We start from the raw sequence: 19768 nt of genomic DNA, 5'->3' as shown, positions 1-19768 counted from the left end.
TCCTCTCTCAACCAAATGCCTTGAGTCACACTTTTCCCCAGGTCAGTTCACTTACATTACTGAAGTCTACTCTTGTTTACCCAGCATAAGAATGGCCTGTCCTCACTCAGTGTTTGTATGGAATCTGCCAGAAAGGCCGTCTAATGAGTCTAGTTCTTTCCTAACGCAGTGGTTCTCAACCTGTGAGTCAGGACCACTTTAGTGGGGATGGGGTATGTGTGAATTAGCCTTTCACAGTGGTCCCATATCAGATAGCCTACATCAGATAGTTACATCACCATTCATGACAGTAGCAAAATTACAGTTATGAAGCAGCAATGAAACTAATTTTATGGTCAGGGATCATGACAACATGAGAAACTGTATTAAAGAGGCACAGCGTTAGGAAGGCTGAGAACCTCTGGCCTAACAAAAGCCCTTGACACAGAATTTCTGGAACCCAGAAAGTGAATATTCTGCTGGCTCACAAGCTTGGAGGCTTGAAATGGGAGAAACAAGAGCTTCCCAGATTGGCGTGGGATTCCACACACTGGAGACTGAGGCTGACCTGTAGGAACACTGGTAGGGGGCCTTCTCAGGCCCTCGGCACCTGCTAGGCACCTGGAAAGGCCTACTGACTGCCAGAAAAGGTACCATGACTTGGACAAAGCACCAGGGAGGTCAGGAAGCTGCAAGCCCATCCTGTGGCCAACACAGAAGCTCTAGGAACACGAAGCCAGCTCAGGTCTTCAGGCAGAGAGAAGCTGGCAGTCATAAAGACATGCATGTTTAAGAAATGAAACATTCCACTTTTCCATGGCCTTGAGCAAGTGGCCCATTTTCCCTTGACTTTAGTTGGCGTTCAACTGTAAACCCAGGATAGTAACTTCCTTCTCTAACTGCTATGAACATGATAGAAAATATCCCCAGTAGAGTTCTTCCTGCAGTGGCTCCTGGTTGGACTAACACTGGTAGCAAAGTTGTCTTGTTACTTACCTCCATCACTACTGCTGCAGTTACTTGCATCTTGAGAACTCCCAACTACCACTAGAATTGGTCCTGGGGACTATCAGACCTGAAGCCTATGGATGGGCACAGCTCATGCCTGAGGACTGGAAGGCCATGGGAGCAGAGTGCATATAGCATTTCACATGCGCGTTCCCATGGAATTGAATGGCTGGTTTCTAAGCAGGCTTTGGAACCCAGAAAAGATCATGGATTCGTTTCTGCCATGAGTGCTGTTATTATTCTATCTGTAGCATACATAAGATGTAGCCAGAAAAATAGCAACAGTGTGATAGGAAATGCAAAAGTCACCTATTAATCGTCCCTTTGGTCCTTGAGCCCTGTCTGTAATTACCAGCAAGTGTGGAACAACTTCAGGCACGGGCAGCACGTTGCTACTCACTGGGTTGACAGGTCTTATGCAACCCTCATACTTCCTGTTCTTTGTGTGGCCTCCAGTCCCTGTGTGCCCTTCACCTATTAGTTCTCTTTCATCTGATCTACGAAGGAAATGTAAATCTTCTCTCCCTTGGTGTGAACACAAATATTTATTGTCAGCTACAACCTTCGAAGCTTCTTCTTTTCTTTTTAAAAGTAGTTTGGGGTGCAGGAGAAGTGATTCAGCCAGCGAGGTGCCTGACACATCAGCATGGGGACCTGAGGTTGGAAACCCCAAGCACACAGAGAAATCAAGATGCGGCTGTGGTGAGGAGACTGTGGTGAGAGGGGAAGAGAGGCCGATTCCTGGAGCTCACTGACAAAAGGGCGAGTTCAAGGAGGGGCACCACCTCCATATCCACCTGTGCCCTCATGCATATGAGCATACACCCACCCATTCACACAGAGAGAGAGAGAGAGAGAGAGAGAGAGAGAGAGAGAGAGAGAGAGAGAGAGAGAGAGAGGGAGGGAGAGGGAGAGAGAGAGAGAGAGAGAAAGAGAGAGAGAGAGGGAGAGGGAGAGGGAGAACTGTAGAGGCTATAACTTCCACGCCACAGATTTGTTCCATTTAATAAATTTTTAAGCTTTTTTTTTTTTTTTTTGTCCAGAAGTAGTCAAAAGTTTTAAAATATTTTTTGCCCATTCCAATTCACCCAAAAGTGCCAGAAAAGAGAAACAATTTGATTTATATTTCATTGTTTTTATTATGAAAGGGAAAGCACTGGGTGTGGTGGCAAACACCTCTAATCCTAGCACTCAAGAGGCAGAAGCAAGTGGATCTCTGTGAGTTCAAGGGCAGCCTGGTTTACGTAGTGAGGTCCGGGACAGCCAAAAAGAGGAATCTCCTATGCCACTAGATAGTACATAGTTGGACTTGACAGTATGGTCTGACACATACTCCCTGAGTTCCATCGTCAAATCTGGAGGCACAATCATTAGTATTGAGGTGCACGAGGGGCCCCACATGTCCTTGACCAGTCAGCAGGGCTACCTGCTCCCTATCCACTTGCCAGGAGACTTGGTAAAAGAAATCGGTCGGCAGAGCTTGAGGAAGCAGAATCTGTGCAGGTCAGGGGCTTATGGTAAACAGCACTCAGATCTAGTAATCATTTTCTAAGACCCCATCATCTTTGTGCTCCCCAGCTTTGCCTGTGCTTCCTCAGCAAGGTAGTACATGTGTCTGTAAGGTGTGCAGAAGATACTGAGGCTGAGGGATGCTGCCCAAGGGCTCCCTGTGCAGAAGATACTGAGGCTGAGAGATGCTGCCCAAGGGCTCCCTGGCAGGAAGTGCTGACTGGCTTTTGTTTTGCTTGTTTCTATTTTGTTTCTAATTAAGGTGATAGATCTGAGCATTGCTGTGGCTGTTATAAATTGAGAGCAGTGATAATTGTTCTCAGTGTGGATGTCTCAGCACTTTCCCACAGACTATTTTACTAAAAACAGCCAAGCCTTTGACAAGCACATTTGCTCCTTTCCATGCTGCCCTCTGGTGGAGACAAGCACACTCACAAGGCAGCCGATCTCCTTTCCCTGCTGCCCTCTGGTGGAGGAAGTGAGAGGCTCCCTTTCCTAGTTCACTGTGCACATTTTTCTCACTATCATTTGTAGTTGGACAGACATCTCAACATTATCTCCTCCTCCTCTAGACTTTCCTTTGAAAACAGAGACTTCGCTCTATATTCTGCCTGAGACATAGAAGGGGTTTCATAATTCATTGCTTGAATGGATGAATACTTAGCTTAAACCTCAATTGGGAGACTCTAATGAAAACTGTGGAGGCTCTCTTATAAATAAGAAGCAACTCTTTAGTTTATGCTTTTACTTTGTACTTCTAGTAAAAATTATTTGTTGATGATCATATCCACATTCAAGAGTAGTTCCAGGAAACTGAGAGAGGTGGGTAAAGGAAGTGGGAAGCAGGCTCGGGGCCTTTAGCTCTCCTCTGCTTCCCCGCCCCCCTTTTAGCTCCTTTATCCACCTCTACCAGGACACAAGTGCCAACATTCTCTGTATCTCAGATCCCTCTGGCCTTTCAATTTGTCATTTTCAGCTACCTAGCTCCAAAGTCCACCCTCTAATGCTTTGCCAAATGGCAATCGACAGTGGTTGTGTACCCACATCAGTTGCTGTGCTTGGATTGAAATTCCACACTGCAGCAGAAGATGTGATGTCATAGTCCACCATGGTATCATGTTGCTCTTTAGCCCTCATTCCCATGGGTAGATATGTAATCCAGACTCTTGGACATATTACCGTGATGACCTCAGCAGTTAAAACGCTCCAGTTCTGGATCCGGTACCATCCTCCTGCTCTTCTTTCCAAAGTGAACTAGTTCTCAGAAGTCAGGCTACTGCCCAGGTATGGGGGTGCGTGTGTGCGTGATGACTCCTTCTTGAATCTGAGCTGGCCTCTCTGGTCCTCCAACAGCACTGGTTCCTAGATAGTCCCTGTGGTTCCACCCTGTGGGCTGCTCTGCCCTTGACTCTGCCAATGAAGTCATTTCCCTGTGTCCTTATCTTCCTCCACGTCACGCTTATTTCAAGACACTTTCTTCAGCACTTCCAATTTCCCACCAGCATGGTGAACTCCGGAATAACCAGATGCTGGATGGATGTGGATCCTATTTGTTGGCAGAATCACTCAGGTACCCTTATGGTCCAGACAACTTCTGTCATCAATCTTCCTTCAAGGTATTTGCAGTATTCTTGAGCTCTGTTCCATGAAAGGGAGAAAATTCCCTTTTAATCTGACCCCACCTTCCAGTACTTTATCTAGGCATTTGTATTGCACAGCCACCCACCCCTGTGCCCTCCTCATACCCAGATTCAAGCCAGGCAGGGAGAAAACATGAGCTCCTCTCCTCTCCTGCATTTCTTTCCCACATTGCAAAGGCTTCCTGTTTTCTCTCTGACAGACTTGCTGCCAAACTCTCCCTCTTCCTTTTCTTCTATTGCTTCACCTTCTCATCCTTGTGAGAAAAGGGGTGTTGTAATGAACAGTGTTCAGAAATGTTACCCCAAGTGCCCTGCCACACAAGTCAGGCTGTGTCCCTTCCTGGGAGGAGCATCTCTTCTACATAAGTCCATGCTTCCTTAAAGCCTGATGTAGCCATGGGGGATTTGGGTACCAAATACAAGAGTAAAAGACATGACCCCACTCTTCCATGAAGGACGCGTGCTGGCAGGGCACACTGTGGCATCCTAGTATGGCTCACAGGAGAGCACAGAGGAGCTAGGGGAGGTCAGTTCTGCAGTCTTGTGGCGCATAGCAGGGCTTGCTTGAGTAAGAGGCCCACAGAACCTTTCCTGATCTGTTCTTCATTCTGGCATTAAAGAGCCAGACTTCTGTGGATGTGTCTCGGTGGAGTGCTTACTTACCATGCACAAAGCCTTAGGTTCCATACAACACTATATAAAATGGGAAAGTGGCATGCTGTATAGTGAGTTTGCATCCAACCTAAAATACACAAAATCCTATCTCTAAAGACTACCAGCAGGACAAAAGTTTGGACATGAGTAGTTGCTGAGGTTGCCCCCTCTTCTCCACATCACTCTTGGGTGTGCCGACCAGCTAGAGAGTCGATACTTTCCAGGCTGTTAAAACTTTGGAGATCTGGTGTTCCTGAGGTTCTGGGATAGTGAGTGGGACCCCTGTCACACTGGCCACATCCTTTTCCCACAGGATGGAACCGCGCCGCTGTGGATCGCATCCCAGATGGGCCACAGTGAGGTAGTGCGAGTGATGCTTTTACGGGGAGCTGACCGTGACTCTGCACGCAATGTGAGTAGACAGCGCCCTTCCACTGACTGGGCCTCCAACCACCACCTGCTCTTTAGCACAAAGACAAAGTCCAACTGAGTAGAAACTCCACAGGTGCTGTCGGCTTCTCCAGCCTCCATCTGAGACGACTTCTGGAGGAGCTGGGGACGGGTATTGTTTACTTGAACTCAGGCATGAAGGGAATGTGCAGGCTTAGAAGGAAGTGGGTTCGAGGACAGCCAGCCCATTTTGGGCTGCTGCATCTTACTCCAGCTCCCGGCCGTAAGCCGCTGTGCTACATCCCTCAAGCATCTGCTCTTCCCACTCTCAGCTTCCGAGGGTGTTGCTGAACCCTGCCTGCCTATGCCATTGGAGGGAAGATAACTTGCAGAGATTCTACCAGCACTAAGTTATGAGGCTTGTGTTTTGCTGTGTCTGACGTCTGCCCTTACACCTTTGCTTGTGTTGCTCAAGTTTGCCTACCAAGCCTAAACTCAGAACAGGGAAATCTGAAGGCACTATCCTGCCCTTCCCCGGCTCTCCTACTCTACCCCCACTTTCCTGTTGTCTTCCCGTCACCTCTGAATTAAAAAAAGAAAAATTCCCCCATTGCATCCTCCTCCTTCTCATGGCAGATAAGTTCTCCTGCAGGCAGTGGCAGTGCAGAGGCTGGCAGGCAGTGGCAGTGCAGAGGCTGGCAGGCAGCGGCAGTGCAGAGGCTGGCAGGCAGTGGCAGTGCAGAGGCTGGCAGGCAGCGACAGTGCAGAGCCTGGCAGGCAGCGACAGTACAGAGGCAGGCAGGCAGCAGCAGTGCAGAGGCTGGCAGGCAGCAACAGTGCAGAGGCTGGCAGGCAGCAACAGTGCAGAAGCTGGCCTCCAAGCAAAGCCATTGATACTTAAAGCAGGAAGCACTGACAATTTGGAAAAGTCTCCTTTTTAGCCAAAAAATTATCACCATAAGTGGATTTTTAAAATTTGTCTATGCATTTTTTAAAAAAGTTAATCAAATTTTGACCTGTTCCGCCTACATTACCACCACCATATATAGTGAATAAATACATGAGGCAGGTGAATCCAGACTGTATACATTTCTAAGGCATTAAATGCAGTTCAACAATAGGATATTGATGGATTATTTAATACTGAATTATTATTTTAATGAAATCAGAAGTTACTCATTAACAGGATTTATACCCAAATTACCACACGGAGAGACCAGGATCTATTTAATTAGCCTACAACAAGATGCAGTAATTCCTCCATCCTAAACCTCCATGCTAGTATAGCTTCCAGCCATCCTGATTTCCCACTTTATACTTGCTTTTAGATCACCTCCTAGGCCGGGTTCATTTCTCATGATGTTTCCTGGTCTTCTCTCGTGGCTTCATTCTCCTGTCACTGGATCAGGATGTCCCACCCTATTCCCTATTATTGTTCAGCATTGGGTAGTTTGTTTTTATTGACATAACAGAGAACAATTGTGACATGTTCACACAAGCTTGAAACTAGAGATACTTAGAATAAACATCACAATGTAATGTCTGTGTTGATCATAGAGTGGGGTAGAGAAATCAGCATTTGGATGAAGAAGAGTAAACTACACACAGTCCACAAGAACATTAAGCCAGCAATAAAACATTAAAGACAGTTAAGCAATCTCTGCTAAGTCATGAACTACAGGGAAGGCCTCTTGGGTCCACCAACAACCTTCAAATATGGTCCTGAAATCCCCCTGTCCCTGACACTGTCTTCTCAGTGACTGGAGGGGCATCTACGTTATCGAGTGGCAGGCTTCTAAGGCAACACAGTTGCCCACTATGGATGGTACCCTCATGCTGAATTACTGCCTGATGTGCTCTAGCCTGCCCTAGAGTTAGATGCTGCTGATTTGTCAGCTGACGTTTAGTTCTCAGCCAACACAGTGTGTGTAATAACTCCCATGTTCTCCTTGCCCTTCAGGATGGTACTACAGCATTGCTGAAAGCGGCCAACAAAGGGTATAATGACGTCATAGAGGAGTTGCTCAAATTCTCACCTACTCTTGGTATTTTGAAGGTAAGAACAAATTATGTCAGAGAGAGAGAGAGAGAGAGAGAGAGAGAGAGAGAGAGAGAGAGAGAGAGAGAGATTAGACAAGAAATACTGGAGACTGTGATAAAACTGGGTTGTCATTAGATGGCAGCACATAGGTCCAAATGGAAATGAGAAGACAGTAAATAGAACATTCTCCTAATACCTAGCCTTTCAGGACAAAAATAGTATAATTGAGACATTAAAAATTGTAAAGTATTGATATCGTTTGAAGACTCAAAACAGAGCACACTTTTCTCATCATCTTCCTCAGTAATGGCCTGCTCTGCTTGGTTAGTTGAAGCATAAAATTATCTGCAAACATCTGGGAGCCTCACAAAATGTGTCTTTCTGGAGACTAGAAATGCTTCGTCAATTGGAGCTATTTTGCATGGAAATATTTCTGTGCTGTAGTGCATATAACATAAAGTCAACCTCTGCGGACCATCTGGTGAATTTGGGTTTGGGAGCCAACAATCCCCGCTGCAGCTTCATGATTCTGAGTCGGCCATCTCAGGGTCTCTAGAGAAACTGGCAACAACAAATGAGTTTGGCTGCCACCAATAATTTTAATTTATGAAAAAAAAATATACTGAAAAAGTGATATTTGCGAATGTTACAAGATTTTCTTAGCTTTCAGTGGACATGAGCGGCAGCTTGTTGACTGGAAGCATTTTATTTTGTTAAACAAAAGACACTAAGTGTATCCTAAGCTGACACCGTGGCTTAGCAGTTTGGAGGCTGTGCCCTCAGGATACACCAAGGCATACAAACTCTTTGCCCTGGGATGACCCCACAAATGTGCCTTGTCCACATTGGAAACATTTTCTGCTCTTCACATTCTCCGACGTGTTCCTGCTGACCTTTAGTAAAGAATCGCTGTGCTCAGTGTGTCAGTCCCAGCCCCTTCTCATAATGAGCTATTTCTGGTCTTCCATGAACTTGGGTATTGGGAAGTAGCACTTATAATCATTTGGGAATCGAATTTATCTACGAAAGTGAAGCTGAACAAAAGAAAGTTTAAAGTGGACTTGTTGGTGTCTCCTGTTGCTTCACACGCTTCCTGTTTTTCCACCCTTTATTGGCTATCTCATGCATGTTGGCTAACCTGTAGACCTTTGAGCTAATACCAGCTTAGCAAATTAACATTCAAAGTCTGAAAGCAACCAGAGCTTTCTACTAGAATTTTTTTTCTAGGTGTAATCTATTCTTTAACTTTTACAAAGTCATGGGGATTATGAGTCATCAAGTAGGAAACCTAGCTTGCTTCATAGTGCTATCCACAGATACTTGTGCCCACTGGAGCCAATGTTCCTCTCTTGCTCTAGCAGGCTATGACTATATATCTAGCCATTAGCTGTGTGTCTGAGGACACTGCTGTAGGCACTGATGTGACTTTAAGAAGCACAAGGGAAGATACAAAGGAGTAAGACTGCGGAGCTGCCGTCAGATCACTCAGCTGGTGTATGACGAAAGCTCGGTAAAACTCTGGAGGCTGTGAACTCACCGTTGACACAAACTCTTGTTTCTCTTAGAATGGGACTTCGGCTCTCCATGCAGCAGTGCTCAGCGGGAATATTAAAACAGTCGCACTGCTCCTGGAAGCAGGTGCAGATCCAGCTTTGAGAAACAAGGTACCCACTCAACCTCTTCTTCAACTGTGCTGGGCCCCTATGCAGGACCAGCTTCTCCTGGGCCCCCGTGCAGGACAGGCATCTCCTGGGCCGCCATGCAGGACAGACATCTCCTGGACCCCCGTGCAGGACAGACATCTCCTGGACTCCCGTGCAGGACAGGCATCTCCTGGGCCCCCATGCAGGACAGACACCACCTGGGCCCCTGTGCAGGACAGGCATCTCCTGGGCCCCCGTGCAGGACAGACACCACCTGGACCCCCGTGCAGGACAGGCATCTCCTGGGCCCCCGTGCAGGACAGGCATCTCCTGGGCCTCTCTCTTGATTTTTATAGCTAAATACAGAGCATGGAGGACAGCAGTTATTAGTTAGTCTGAGCCAATGCATTTAGACCTGTGGAATTGTGCTTTAAAAAAAAAAAAAAAAAAGTCCCCTCTGTCATCCATGGCTTTCTCTAGCTATTTATTCACATAAATGTTGCAAAACATTGGGGTGGGGATGTAGCTCCGCCGGCAGAGGGCGCGCCTAATGTGCAGGATCCCCCAATAAGACATAAACCAATAGTGGTAGTACATGGTGCTAATACCATCATCTGAGAGGTGGTGGCAAGGAATCGGAAGCTTACGATGGCGTGGCTTCCTGATATGGAGAAGGAGGTCATAAGTATGTGCCTAAGAACGTCAGTGTCCCGAGAGCTGTCACCTTTGCTGTGAGTTACATCTTGAGGATGACTAGAGTGTGTTTAGGATTTGGTGAGGGAAAGCTGTTACAACACCAGGGCATAGTTTTATTATCCTAAGTCCTCAGAGTTGGATGAAATTTGGAACCAGAGAGTTTATAATCACAATAGAAAGATTTCTCCTTCTGCTTCCTCTTCCTTGCTGCCTGCTCAAGTTACCATGTGTGCAGATTGGAAGTTAAAAGAAACCTGTTAGTGCTGGTGTTGCGTTTTGGATTCTGTTGCTGTAAAAAAAAAAAAAAAAAAAAAAAATTAGCCTGACAAAAGACAATATAGGGAAGGAAGGGTTTACTTAAGCTCACAGTTCCAAGTTACACTCCATCACTGCTCAGCATCAAAACAGCGGGACTTTAAAGCAGAGAGTGACATCATACCCACAGTCAAGAATACAGAACAAGGAATGTATTCATGTGTAGCGTTCAGCTCCCTTTCTCCACTCCTACACAGTCCAGGACCCTGAATAATAATAAAAAAATAAAAATAAAAGGAAAGGAAAGGGCATGAGTGCTCCTAGCTTTGGCAGAGGGGAAAGTTTTTGTTATAGCTATGTTGGAGGACACGGCCAGGGGCAGACATATCTGTCCTGATTGGTCGTGACCCTGAACCATGTAGGAGGAGCAGAAGAGGAAGGGAAAAGAGCAGAGTCAAGTACAGCAGCCAGGAGGCCAAAGCTACAAAAGGAGCTACAGCGAGGCAGTGAGAATAGGTAACCAAAAGGTCTGGGATACACAGGAGAGAGCCTCTGTGGGAGGGGGCAGCCCAGACCCTGGAACAGGTAGGGACTGGGGGATACTGGGAGCACACGGAGGTCAGGTCTGCTTTGACCTCTTCATTAGGCACCTCAACTGTTTGTCCAGGGGTTGAAACTTAACAGACCCAAGCCCAGAGAATGGAACTGCCCAAGGTGGCATGGGTCTTCTCACCTCAGTTAGTCCTATGTAAGGGAAGTCTGTGACAGGCACGCCCATAGGCCAGCTGGATGCAGTACTCTCTCACCGAAACACTTCATAGGCTACTGCAGGTGTGTGAGGTTGACAGTTAGAACTAACCATGGAAGCTGGCAAGGTGACATGGTTGCTAAGAGAACTGGCTGCACAACAGTCAGAACCTGAGTTTGGATCCCGAAACTCATGTAACAAGCTTGTCATATGCTACCTTTGCCCTGAAACCCCAGCACTGAGGAAGGTGGAGGCAGGAGGATTGCTCTGTTTTGCTGGCTGCCAGCGTAGCTGAACATCATAAGTTCCAGTCTCAGGGAAGAGAGACTCTGCCTTAAAGGAATAAAGCAGAAAGTGGTCAAGGAGCACAAACAACTCCCTCCTCTGGCCTCCATGTTGCTTGCGTGTGCATCCATTATCACACAGAGCACACAAATGATGAACCCACTAAGAGGGGTCCATAGAAATGACCCTTTCCATTTTACCGAGCACACAGAAGTACTCTTTCCCATTCCTGGGGAAATGAAGCTTGCAGAATGCTTCTCTATTATCCTTGCTGCTTATCTTCCCCCAGATATAGAAGTTTATTTTCTCTTAGCTGGCCTGGCTGGGTGATAAGCCAGCGGAAGTCACAATGGCCCATCTTTTGAACCTTATTTCTGGCCTTGTACACAGAACTCTTAAGAGGAATCAAACACTGGTGGCAAGCTATCTTGGACTAAGTTAAGGCTGGGAAACCTGAATAACGAACCCTAAATATAGAAACTGGAGCTGGGCATGGTGGTGCACGCCTCTAATCCCAGCCCTGGGAAGGCAGAGGCAGATGGACCTCTGTGAGTTTGAGGCCAGCCTGGTCTACAAAGGGAGTTCAGGACAGCCAGGACTCATACACAGAGAAGCTCTGTCTTGAAAAACCAAGGAAAACAAACAAACAAAAAAACCAAAGAAACAAAAAACAGAGACCAGAAAAAAAATGCATTTCCCATGGGTTCTCTTATTGGACTAGCCGCCATGGGATGGTCATGGGTAATTCTCAGTGGACAGAAGGGTGAGTTTTTAGCCTCCCTAGAGGAGTTAACATACCTGTGGAAGCTCATACTGCAGAAAGCCTGACAGTCCTGGGAGTCCCTGATGGAATCCCACACCTGGCCACCAGGAGAAGCCATGTAAGAGAAACCAGCCTTTTTTATTTCAGCCCCAAAAGCAAGGGAGTTGGATTCTAACAGCAACCCAGAACTCTTCGAAGTTCGTATCTTATCTTGTTTAGTTGCTTGGGTTGTTTTGTTGTTTTGTGTTTTGTGTTTTGTCTCCTGCATTTAGGGCTGTCCTTAAATTTCTCATCACCATGACCAACTCCTTAGTTCTAGGATTACAGGGGCATATCCCCACAGTAGCTTTCGAAAAGGACTTTGGGTAACAAATCTCTATGGAACACCTGTTAGATACTGCACACTGCGCTCTGTTCTGGGAACAGAATTTATAGTTTCTGCTCTCTGTAACTGAGAATTCAGAGGAGGCATAGTGCAAGTAACGAATCACAGGCAGAATTCAGAGGAGGGATAAGACAAGTAAGGAATCACAGTGCAGAATTCAGAGGGGGCATAGGGCAATTAAGGAATCACAGAGCAGAATTCAGAGGGGGCATAGGGCAAGTAAGGAATCACAAGCAGAATTCAGAGGAGGCACAGGGCAAGTAAGGAATCACAGTGCAGGATTCAGAGGAGGCACAGGGCAAGTAAGGAATCACAGTGCAGAATTCAGAGGAGGCATAGGGCAAGTAAGGAATCACAGGCAGAATTCAGAGGGGGCAGAGGGCAAGTAAGGAATCACAGGCAGAATTCAGAGGGGGCAGAGGGCAAGTAAGGAATCACAGGCAGAATTCAGAGGGGGCATAGGGCAAGTAAGGAATCACAGGCAGAATTCAGAGGGGGCATAGGGCAAGTAAGGAATCACAGGCAGGATTCAGAGGGGGCATAGGGCAAGTAAGGAATCACAGTGCAGTATTCAGAGGAGGCAGAGGGCAAGTAAGGAATCACAGGCAGAATTCAGAGGGGGCATAGGGCAAGTAAGGAATCACAGTGCAGAATTCAGAGGGGGCATAGGGCAAGTAAGGAATCACAGTGCAGGATTCAGAGGAGGCACAGGGCAAGTAAGGAATCACAGTGCAGGATTCAGAGGGTGCATAGGGCAAGTAAGGAATCACAGGCAGAATTCAGAGGCGGCATAGGGCAAGTAAGGAATCACAGGCCTAATGGAGTGAACCATAACACGGACACAGGAAATGCTTTGACATTACCCAAAGAGAGGAGTGGCTGAGCTTCTTCTTTTCTAAGATTTGTCAATCGTTTTACCTGGTAGAGCAGCAGAAATACTAAGTTTATTAAGTTTTGACTGTTGCTACATAATTTTTAATATCCTCCCTGAAAGAGGGAGAAATAAATAATCCAAGTTGCTATGGACTTGAGAACAGTGATTGGTTCCTGGGCAGATGTTGAAATTGCAGGGCAGAATGACAACTTTTTAAATCAATCACCATTTCTGTTCAAACTATTTCTTTTATACATATGTGTGAAAGAGTGCAGACACATCTTGCTAAGGTGTGTGTGTGGAGGTCAAAAGTCAAACCTCTGGATCCTGCTCTCTGGCTGCTCTGTGGAACCCCAGCATTGGCCTGGGGATTAACTCAACTGTTAAGGCCTGCATGCAATTTCATCTACTTGCTGAGCAACTCCAGTTTTATTTGGAAGAACAGTACTTGGGCTTACAAGCTTACCAGGCCAGAGGGTCTGGTGAATTAGTTATAATTGTAGTGAATGTGACTTTTTGATATGACACAAAGAAATGAGCCAATGTTTGTGCAGTATTTACTGAGCCTGGCTAAGTAAGCTAATATATTCCAACTGTTATGATTAATGCTAGAACCGGTAGGTTTCCATGTAACAAAGTACAAAGCAGTTCGTGACACACCTCCAGATCCCATGTGACTGTTAACAAGAAACTACATCTTAGATTTGACACCGTGGCAAATGCCTGTCATCTCAGTACTCAGGAGATGAAGGCAGAGGATTGTGAATTATGTGTCATCCTTGTCTATATCGCAAGAACTTTTCACCAAAACAGGGGAAAAAACCACAGAAAGAGAGAGGGGATACCAAGAAGAGACTTGATACCCTATGAGCATATACAGGGGGAGGAGGTCCCCCTCAGTCACAGTCATAGGGGAGGAGAGGAAGGGGGAAATGGGAGGGAAGGAGGAATGGGAGAATACAAGGGATGGGAGAACCGTTGAGATGTAATAAGAATAAATTAATAAAATAAAATTTAAAAATTAAAAAAAAGAGAGAGGGGAGAGTATTGAAGGGGAGGAAAAAAGAAGAGAGGGGAGGGGAGGGGGGGAGGGAAAGGAAGAGAGAACAGGAGGGGAGGGAGAAGGGAAAAAAGAGGAGATAAGAAACTGACAACAGAGCAGAGTAAAGAGGCCACCAAACTCAGACTCACTGACCCAAAGTGTCTATTGAGTTTACACACAGGAGGCTAGGTGAGGGTCTGCTTGTAGCAACAGGGAGGACACTGAGGCTATCGGGTTTCCAGAAGCCCAGGCCACTCATGAAAGGCAGAGCCCTGGAGCGCTCTGTTCAACGTGCAGGTCGCTCTACAGGTCGAAGTGCTTTCCTTATCCTAGACCTTGTGTTTATGTAGCCTTGGTAGGGAAAGGGGCCTTGGTCTCGTGACTTTCTGGGACTCGTTGGGACTTTGTGTTGTTTACTTCTGAAGATTAAAGAGCTTCCTTTTAGGAATTCATGTGTGTTAGTGGGCTTTCCTTCTGGTATGGGAACTGCTGCACCACAGGAGGAGAGGGGAGAGAGGGAAGGGTGGCGAAGGAGAAAAGAGAGGTGAGGAAGAAAGAAGGGCAGGAGACTCTTGGAAAGTGGCAGTGCCTTATCACAGAAGCCTATCTGCAGTGACTTGTGTGGATACTAGGCTCCCCGTTCCTTTTCAAACTGCCCACACCTGCGCAGATGCATTTTCATCACATGGTTGACCCAAGACATCACCATATCCTGTGTGCAGAGGCACAAAAAAGAATCCAGCTGCCCTCTGTTAATCTTCTCACTAAAAAATAAAAAATGTAAGACTGATTAGCCATGCTATATTCCTAACATTTTTTGAAAATGCAGTTGTGTTTGTAGAAGTATATTTTGTACACCAACCCTTAGTAGACTTTTTATTTTTCATGAACAAAGAAATATGGTTTTTTTCCAATTTCGTTTCTAAGTTAAAGACCTACCAGAGTGCCCCATAATATTTAAGAGTGTACAGCAGTCCTGAGGTCATGGAAGTTTGAGAATTATTTTCCTTATAACACATGATACCTATGGGAGAAACTAGCTCCCTAAATGCTTTTTGATGTGTCTCAGCAGGTGACACGGTGACCAGCAGAGTGATGACTTGCAGGGTCCTGCAGGAAGATGTAGCCACAGAAACTGTGCCTTCCTGGGGTGTGCCATTCCCGCGTGCTTCCTCACTTGGCTTTCCCATCAGACAGCACCTGTCTTATTGCAAAAGCTCCTCATTATATATGAAAGCTACAAAGTTGACTTCGTAAAGGCAAAGAATAAAGAGTATAGTCCTAGGCAGAGCTCAGAGCATGAGGAGGGTGGCAGTCTAGGCAAGTCAGAAACCAGATGCCAAAATACGGATAGAAGGAGAAAACTCTAGTCACACAGCAGGTGATACAGTTTTACACAAATTTGTTGTGTAGTTTATAAGAAACTAAAGTCTGGTCAGAGCTTCCCTAACAAAGCAACAGTGAATATTTAAGGGAATAGAGATGCTAAACATCCTGATTCAGTAATCGTATCTTATATCTCCGTATCAATTATCACATTGTACCCCATAAATATGCATGCATGAAAATAGTAACTGAAGGACCAGAAAGATGGCTCTGCATGTAAAGATGCTTGGTAACAAGTCTGAGAACCTGAGTTCAAGACCTGGAACCAAGTGGAGGAAGGAGAGAACTGACTCCTGCACATGCCACTGTGGAGTGCACATGAGCATGTGCGTGCATACCAGCACACAGAAATTAGAGAAATGTTAAAAATAATCAATCAATCAATCAATAAATAAATAAATAAATAAATAAATAGAAACGTGGCAGAAAAAAAGATCTTGAGTCCTTATATTGGACAATAATAAAATCATGTAATAATCTAAATATTAAAAAAATCAAATGCCTGTATTTATAGAGCAGGTATTAGATGTGGAGAGCGTTGTGCTGCAGTGAGGATGGCAGCATTTATAAGACATAGCCCTGCTCTCCAGGCTAAATATGAAGTTAATGTTGAGGTAAGAAAATAGCAGGTGCACTTCTACACTAAAGGAGACCCCAGGGCCCACTACAAATCAGTATGTCCAATGAGGCTTTTCCATTAGTGACAGGCAACGCCTGGGGTGGCTGCCTCCTTAGAGTCCCTAGGACCACACCAGGGAGGGGATGCCCTAATGCCTGTCTCATCTTCTTTCAGGCCAATGAGCTTCCAGCACAACTAACCACAAATGAACGCATACTGAACCTCTTAGGAAGGAAAGAAGAGCCTCGAAAGAACGAACCGTGTTCCGTCTTAGACAGATAAGAATGTCCAGAAAGAAATGGTTTTTAGTAATGTTGGAAATTCTTTGAAGAAGGAATGTCTGCCCTGTGGGTTTTCACACTGTGCTAAACTAAGGAAGGCCTCAGGGTCCACATCCCCTTAGTGACAGTGGGCATCTCACACTGCCCTGTGTCTTGGGCCTCAGGGACATGGATATTCACAGATTCCACAGGAACTTATCTGCAACTATGCTAACATGAGCCCCTTACTTCAACTCCGTGGTGAACATGGTTTTAGTGCTAAAAAGTGAAATAAAATGCTTTTTCTTTAAGAGTCAAAGGTGACCCTGTAATTAATCAATGTATTTTTGCTTTTGTGTTAAATGTAGCCATGATAAAACCCATTGCATCCATCATAGTTACATATGTCCCTTCAGTATAAAGCATTTTCTACCACCCAAAGATAGCCGTAATTACCATGAACCAATCATGCATGAGCATTCGTTATTTCAGATCCACTTGTGACATTCCACAATGTCCAAAGACAGGCCACTAACACACAGAAGAGATAAACTGTATCTGTTGGTAAAACCCCGGTCTTACTCCTGACATGTAAAGTCCTCATCTCCTAGTCCACACTGTCAGTGTAGGAGGAAAGCAGTGGGGAAAAGAAAACCCCAAAGCTGCAAATCCAGAATCAAGTCTCTTTGAGTTTTGATTCTGGTTGTATTGTCTGACGTCCATTTCGAGAACCAGAGGTGAGTACACAGTGTGCGGGGGAACCCGGAGCGTCCCGCAGCGCAGTCTGGGACACTGACTTTGAGCTCATCGGGTGAAATATGATGTCCATACGTCCTGCCGCTGTTACTGTTACTACTGTGGAGGATCCATGTAGAAGGCAGTGCTTAGCAGGGGCTCCTTTATGCATGTTCATGGGTGATTTGGTTCCAGGGAAGAACCCAAGTCACCAAACCATTTCTTTGCAGGGGTCTAAAGTTGGTGTTCAATGCCCTTTCAATGGTGTCTAACTTCCTCTGTCAGTGCCTAACTGCACATCCAGAGACCAGGCGTTCTTCTGTAATGCACCATATGAGACACTAGTAGAACTTCTCACGGTTAAACACAGTCACTGTTCTTGCTTGTATACTGCTCCTGTTTCTAACCAGTAGTCTCTACGTAAAGTCATGTTTAGGTGGAAGGAAAGTAATCCTAAATTAAGGTTGCTTAACTAACAGGTAATCGTACCAGAAGCATTACCTTTAAGTCAGTAAATACCAGGAGAGAACTTTTGAAATCACAAGATGGTGTCTTAAAATCGTTTATGATAAATGCACTCAGAATGAACAGGTTTTGGTAAACATTGCTTATAAAGCCAGCGACAGACAGCACATGCTCTCAGAGAAGCATAAAGCCTGAGCGCCTCACAGAAACCCCAGTCTAATATTAAGATAAAGAATGAGAAAAATATGCATTGCTAGAATGCCAGATACAAATATTTTGGTAGTTAAAGATCAGTGTCAATTTCCCATGGGCACCCTTTTATTCAGGGAAGTTATACAAGTACACATTTCCTTCACGGGAATTTTGATATGCTATATTTGCCTTGAAGAAGAAAATAATGTAGACTTAAATTCTTTGCGTGTTTTCCATTTATTTGTCTCTCTTCCAGAGCCAGTTGTGATCACAAATCTAAAACAAAATAGCATTTCAGGTACCAAAAATAAAATGCCAAAAGAATAAAGCAGTATTAAGAACTTCATATGGTCCATTAAAGCCTGTTGACATTGGCTTGTCCCTTATATGAACAATTTTATGAACATGAAGTTCATTCAGTACCTTTGGCAGTACTTGATAAAGACCATTGTACTGTAGGAAACAAGAATCTGAATTATTATTTGATCTAGATGCAATTATCATATTTTGCCTGCCAGGTAATTTGGCTAAGAATCTACCAAAGACTGAACAAAAGGTCTGTTATTTCAGGAACCATGTTTTGGTTTGCACACTTGTAAAGGACTCTTACTTTATATTAGTCTCATTAGCAATCCAGCCACCCTCCATCCAAAGACTTAACACTAAAAGTTCCTCTGTAAACAATCTGTAACTGTGTGAGGCTCTCTCTCTCTCAGCCTAAGCCTGGGCATGTGACCCAGACAAGCTTGGGAAAGTGACCCAGAAAGAATTGAAGGCCAGTTCCAGTTTCTGAGATCAAAGTGGCCAACTGAGATAAACAATTTCTACTAAGATAAACAATTTTCAGAAAAGTACCATCTGGAAATTCTCTGGAAACCCCCCCAACACCCCTCTCTGCCAAGAATAGCCCCCAAGACCAACGACCCCTGCAATAGCCAATAATATTTAGACAAGCACCCCTAGCGACCACCAGAGCCAATCCTAACATAGGGCACACAGCCCCTCCTAACCTTTGCGGTTTTAGCCTTTATGAGCAGTCTGTAAATGAGCAGTCTGTAAGAGTGACTTGGTGTGCCTCCCTCCCGAGTGAGTGCTGAGGCACCCCTGACACCTGTCAGCAATAAACCTTGTGCCTTTGCATCAACACTGTGGTCCTCGAGTGGTCTCTTGCGACGACCCCCTGCCCGAGTGGACTCTAGAGGCCAACAATTGAACTAGAAAATTTACTACTACATCCATTTGTTTGATAACACATACCATGTTATACTTCAATAAAGTTAATATACTTCCCAATTTGTCTCTGTTGCATCCCTCCTTAAAAAAAAGTCAGGTGGTCTTTCTGTGTGTCTTTTAAAATTAATTTATTGAGATTACATCTCAATTGTTATCCCCTTACTTGTATCCTCCCATTCCTCCCTCCCTCTCTCTTTCACCCTATTCCCCTCCGCTAGGTCTGTGACAGAAGGGGACCTCCTACCCCACCATATGGTCACAGCCTATCAAGGCTCATCTTGGGAGCCTGCCTATTCTTTCTCTGAGTGCCACCAGGCCTCCCCACCAAGGGGAAGTGGTCAAATATGGGGCACAAGAGTTCATGTCAGAGTCAGTCCCCACTCTCCACTCAACTGTGGAGAATGTCCTGTCCATTGGCTAGATCTGAGTAGGGGTACAATGTTTACTGCATGTATTGTCCTTGATTGGTGCAGTAGGTTGAGCAGACACCCCTGGGTCTAGATCTGTCCATCATGATGTTCTTCTTGTGAGTTTCTAGGACCCTCTGGGTCTTTCTATTTCCCCATTCTTCCATACTTCTCTCATCTAGAGTCCCAATAAGAGGTCCTGCATCTATTACAATCTCCTGGTAAGTGAAGATTTTCATGGGACATCCCTTTTGGGCTAGTATCCAATTATAAGTGGGTATATACTATGTGAGTCTTTCTGGGTCTGGGTTAACTCACTCAGTATGATCATTTCTGTTCCATCCATTTGCCTGCAAATTTCAGGATTTCCTTGTTTTTAGTAGCTGAGTAGTATTCCATTCTGTAAATGTACCACAGTTTCTTTATCCATTCTTTGACTGAGGGACACGTAGGCTGTTTCCAGGTTCTGGCTATTACAAATAAGGCTTCTATGATCATGTTTCTGTATCCCAGAACAAACAGAAGATATGTAGTGGTCCCCACTTTTGAGTAGACTTTC

The 19768-nt window shown here is 45.3% G+C and overlaps 1 protein-coding gene across 1 annotated transcript in view; it reads left to right on the top strand.

The window, feature by feature from the left end:
• Positions 1 to 16199, top strand: part of Ankrd29 (ankyrin repeat domain 29) — a 50786-nt gene extending 34587 nt beyond the window's left edge. The window contains exons 7-10 of the mRNA XM_051163754.1: positions 5104 to 5202; positions 7141 to 7236; positions 8787 to 8885; positions 16092 to 16199. Of these exons, the coding sequence (XP_051019711.1) occupies positions 5104 to 5202; positions 7141 to 7236; positions 8787 to 8885; positions 16092 to 16199 (402 nt within the window). The remainder of the gene's footprint in view (positions 1 to 5103; positions 5203 to 7140; positions 7237 to 8786; positions 8886 to 16091) is intronic.
• The last annotated feature ends 3569 nt before the right edge of the window (positions 16200 to 19768 follow it).

This window comes from Acomys russatus, chromosome 20 (assembly GCF_903995435.1).
Source record: "Acomys russatus chromosome 20, mAcoRus1.1, whole genome shotgun sequence".
NCBI lineage: Eukaryota > Metazoa > Chordata > Mammalia > Rodentia > Muridae > Acomys > Acomys russatus.
This window is presented reverse-complemented; position numbering and strand designations above follow the sequence as displayed.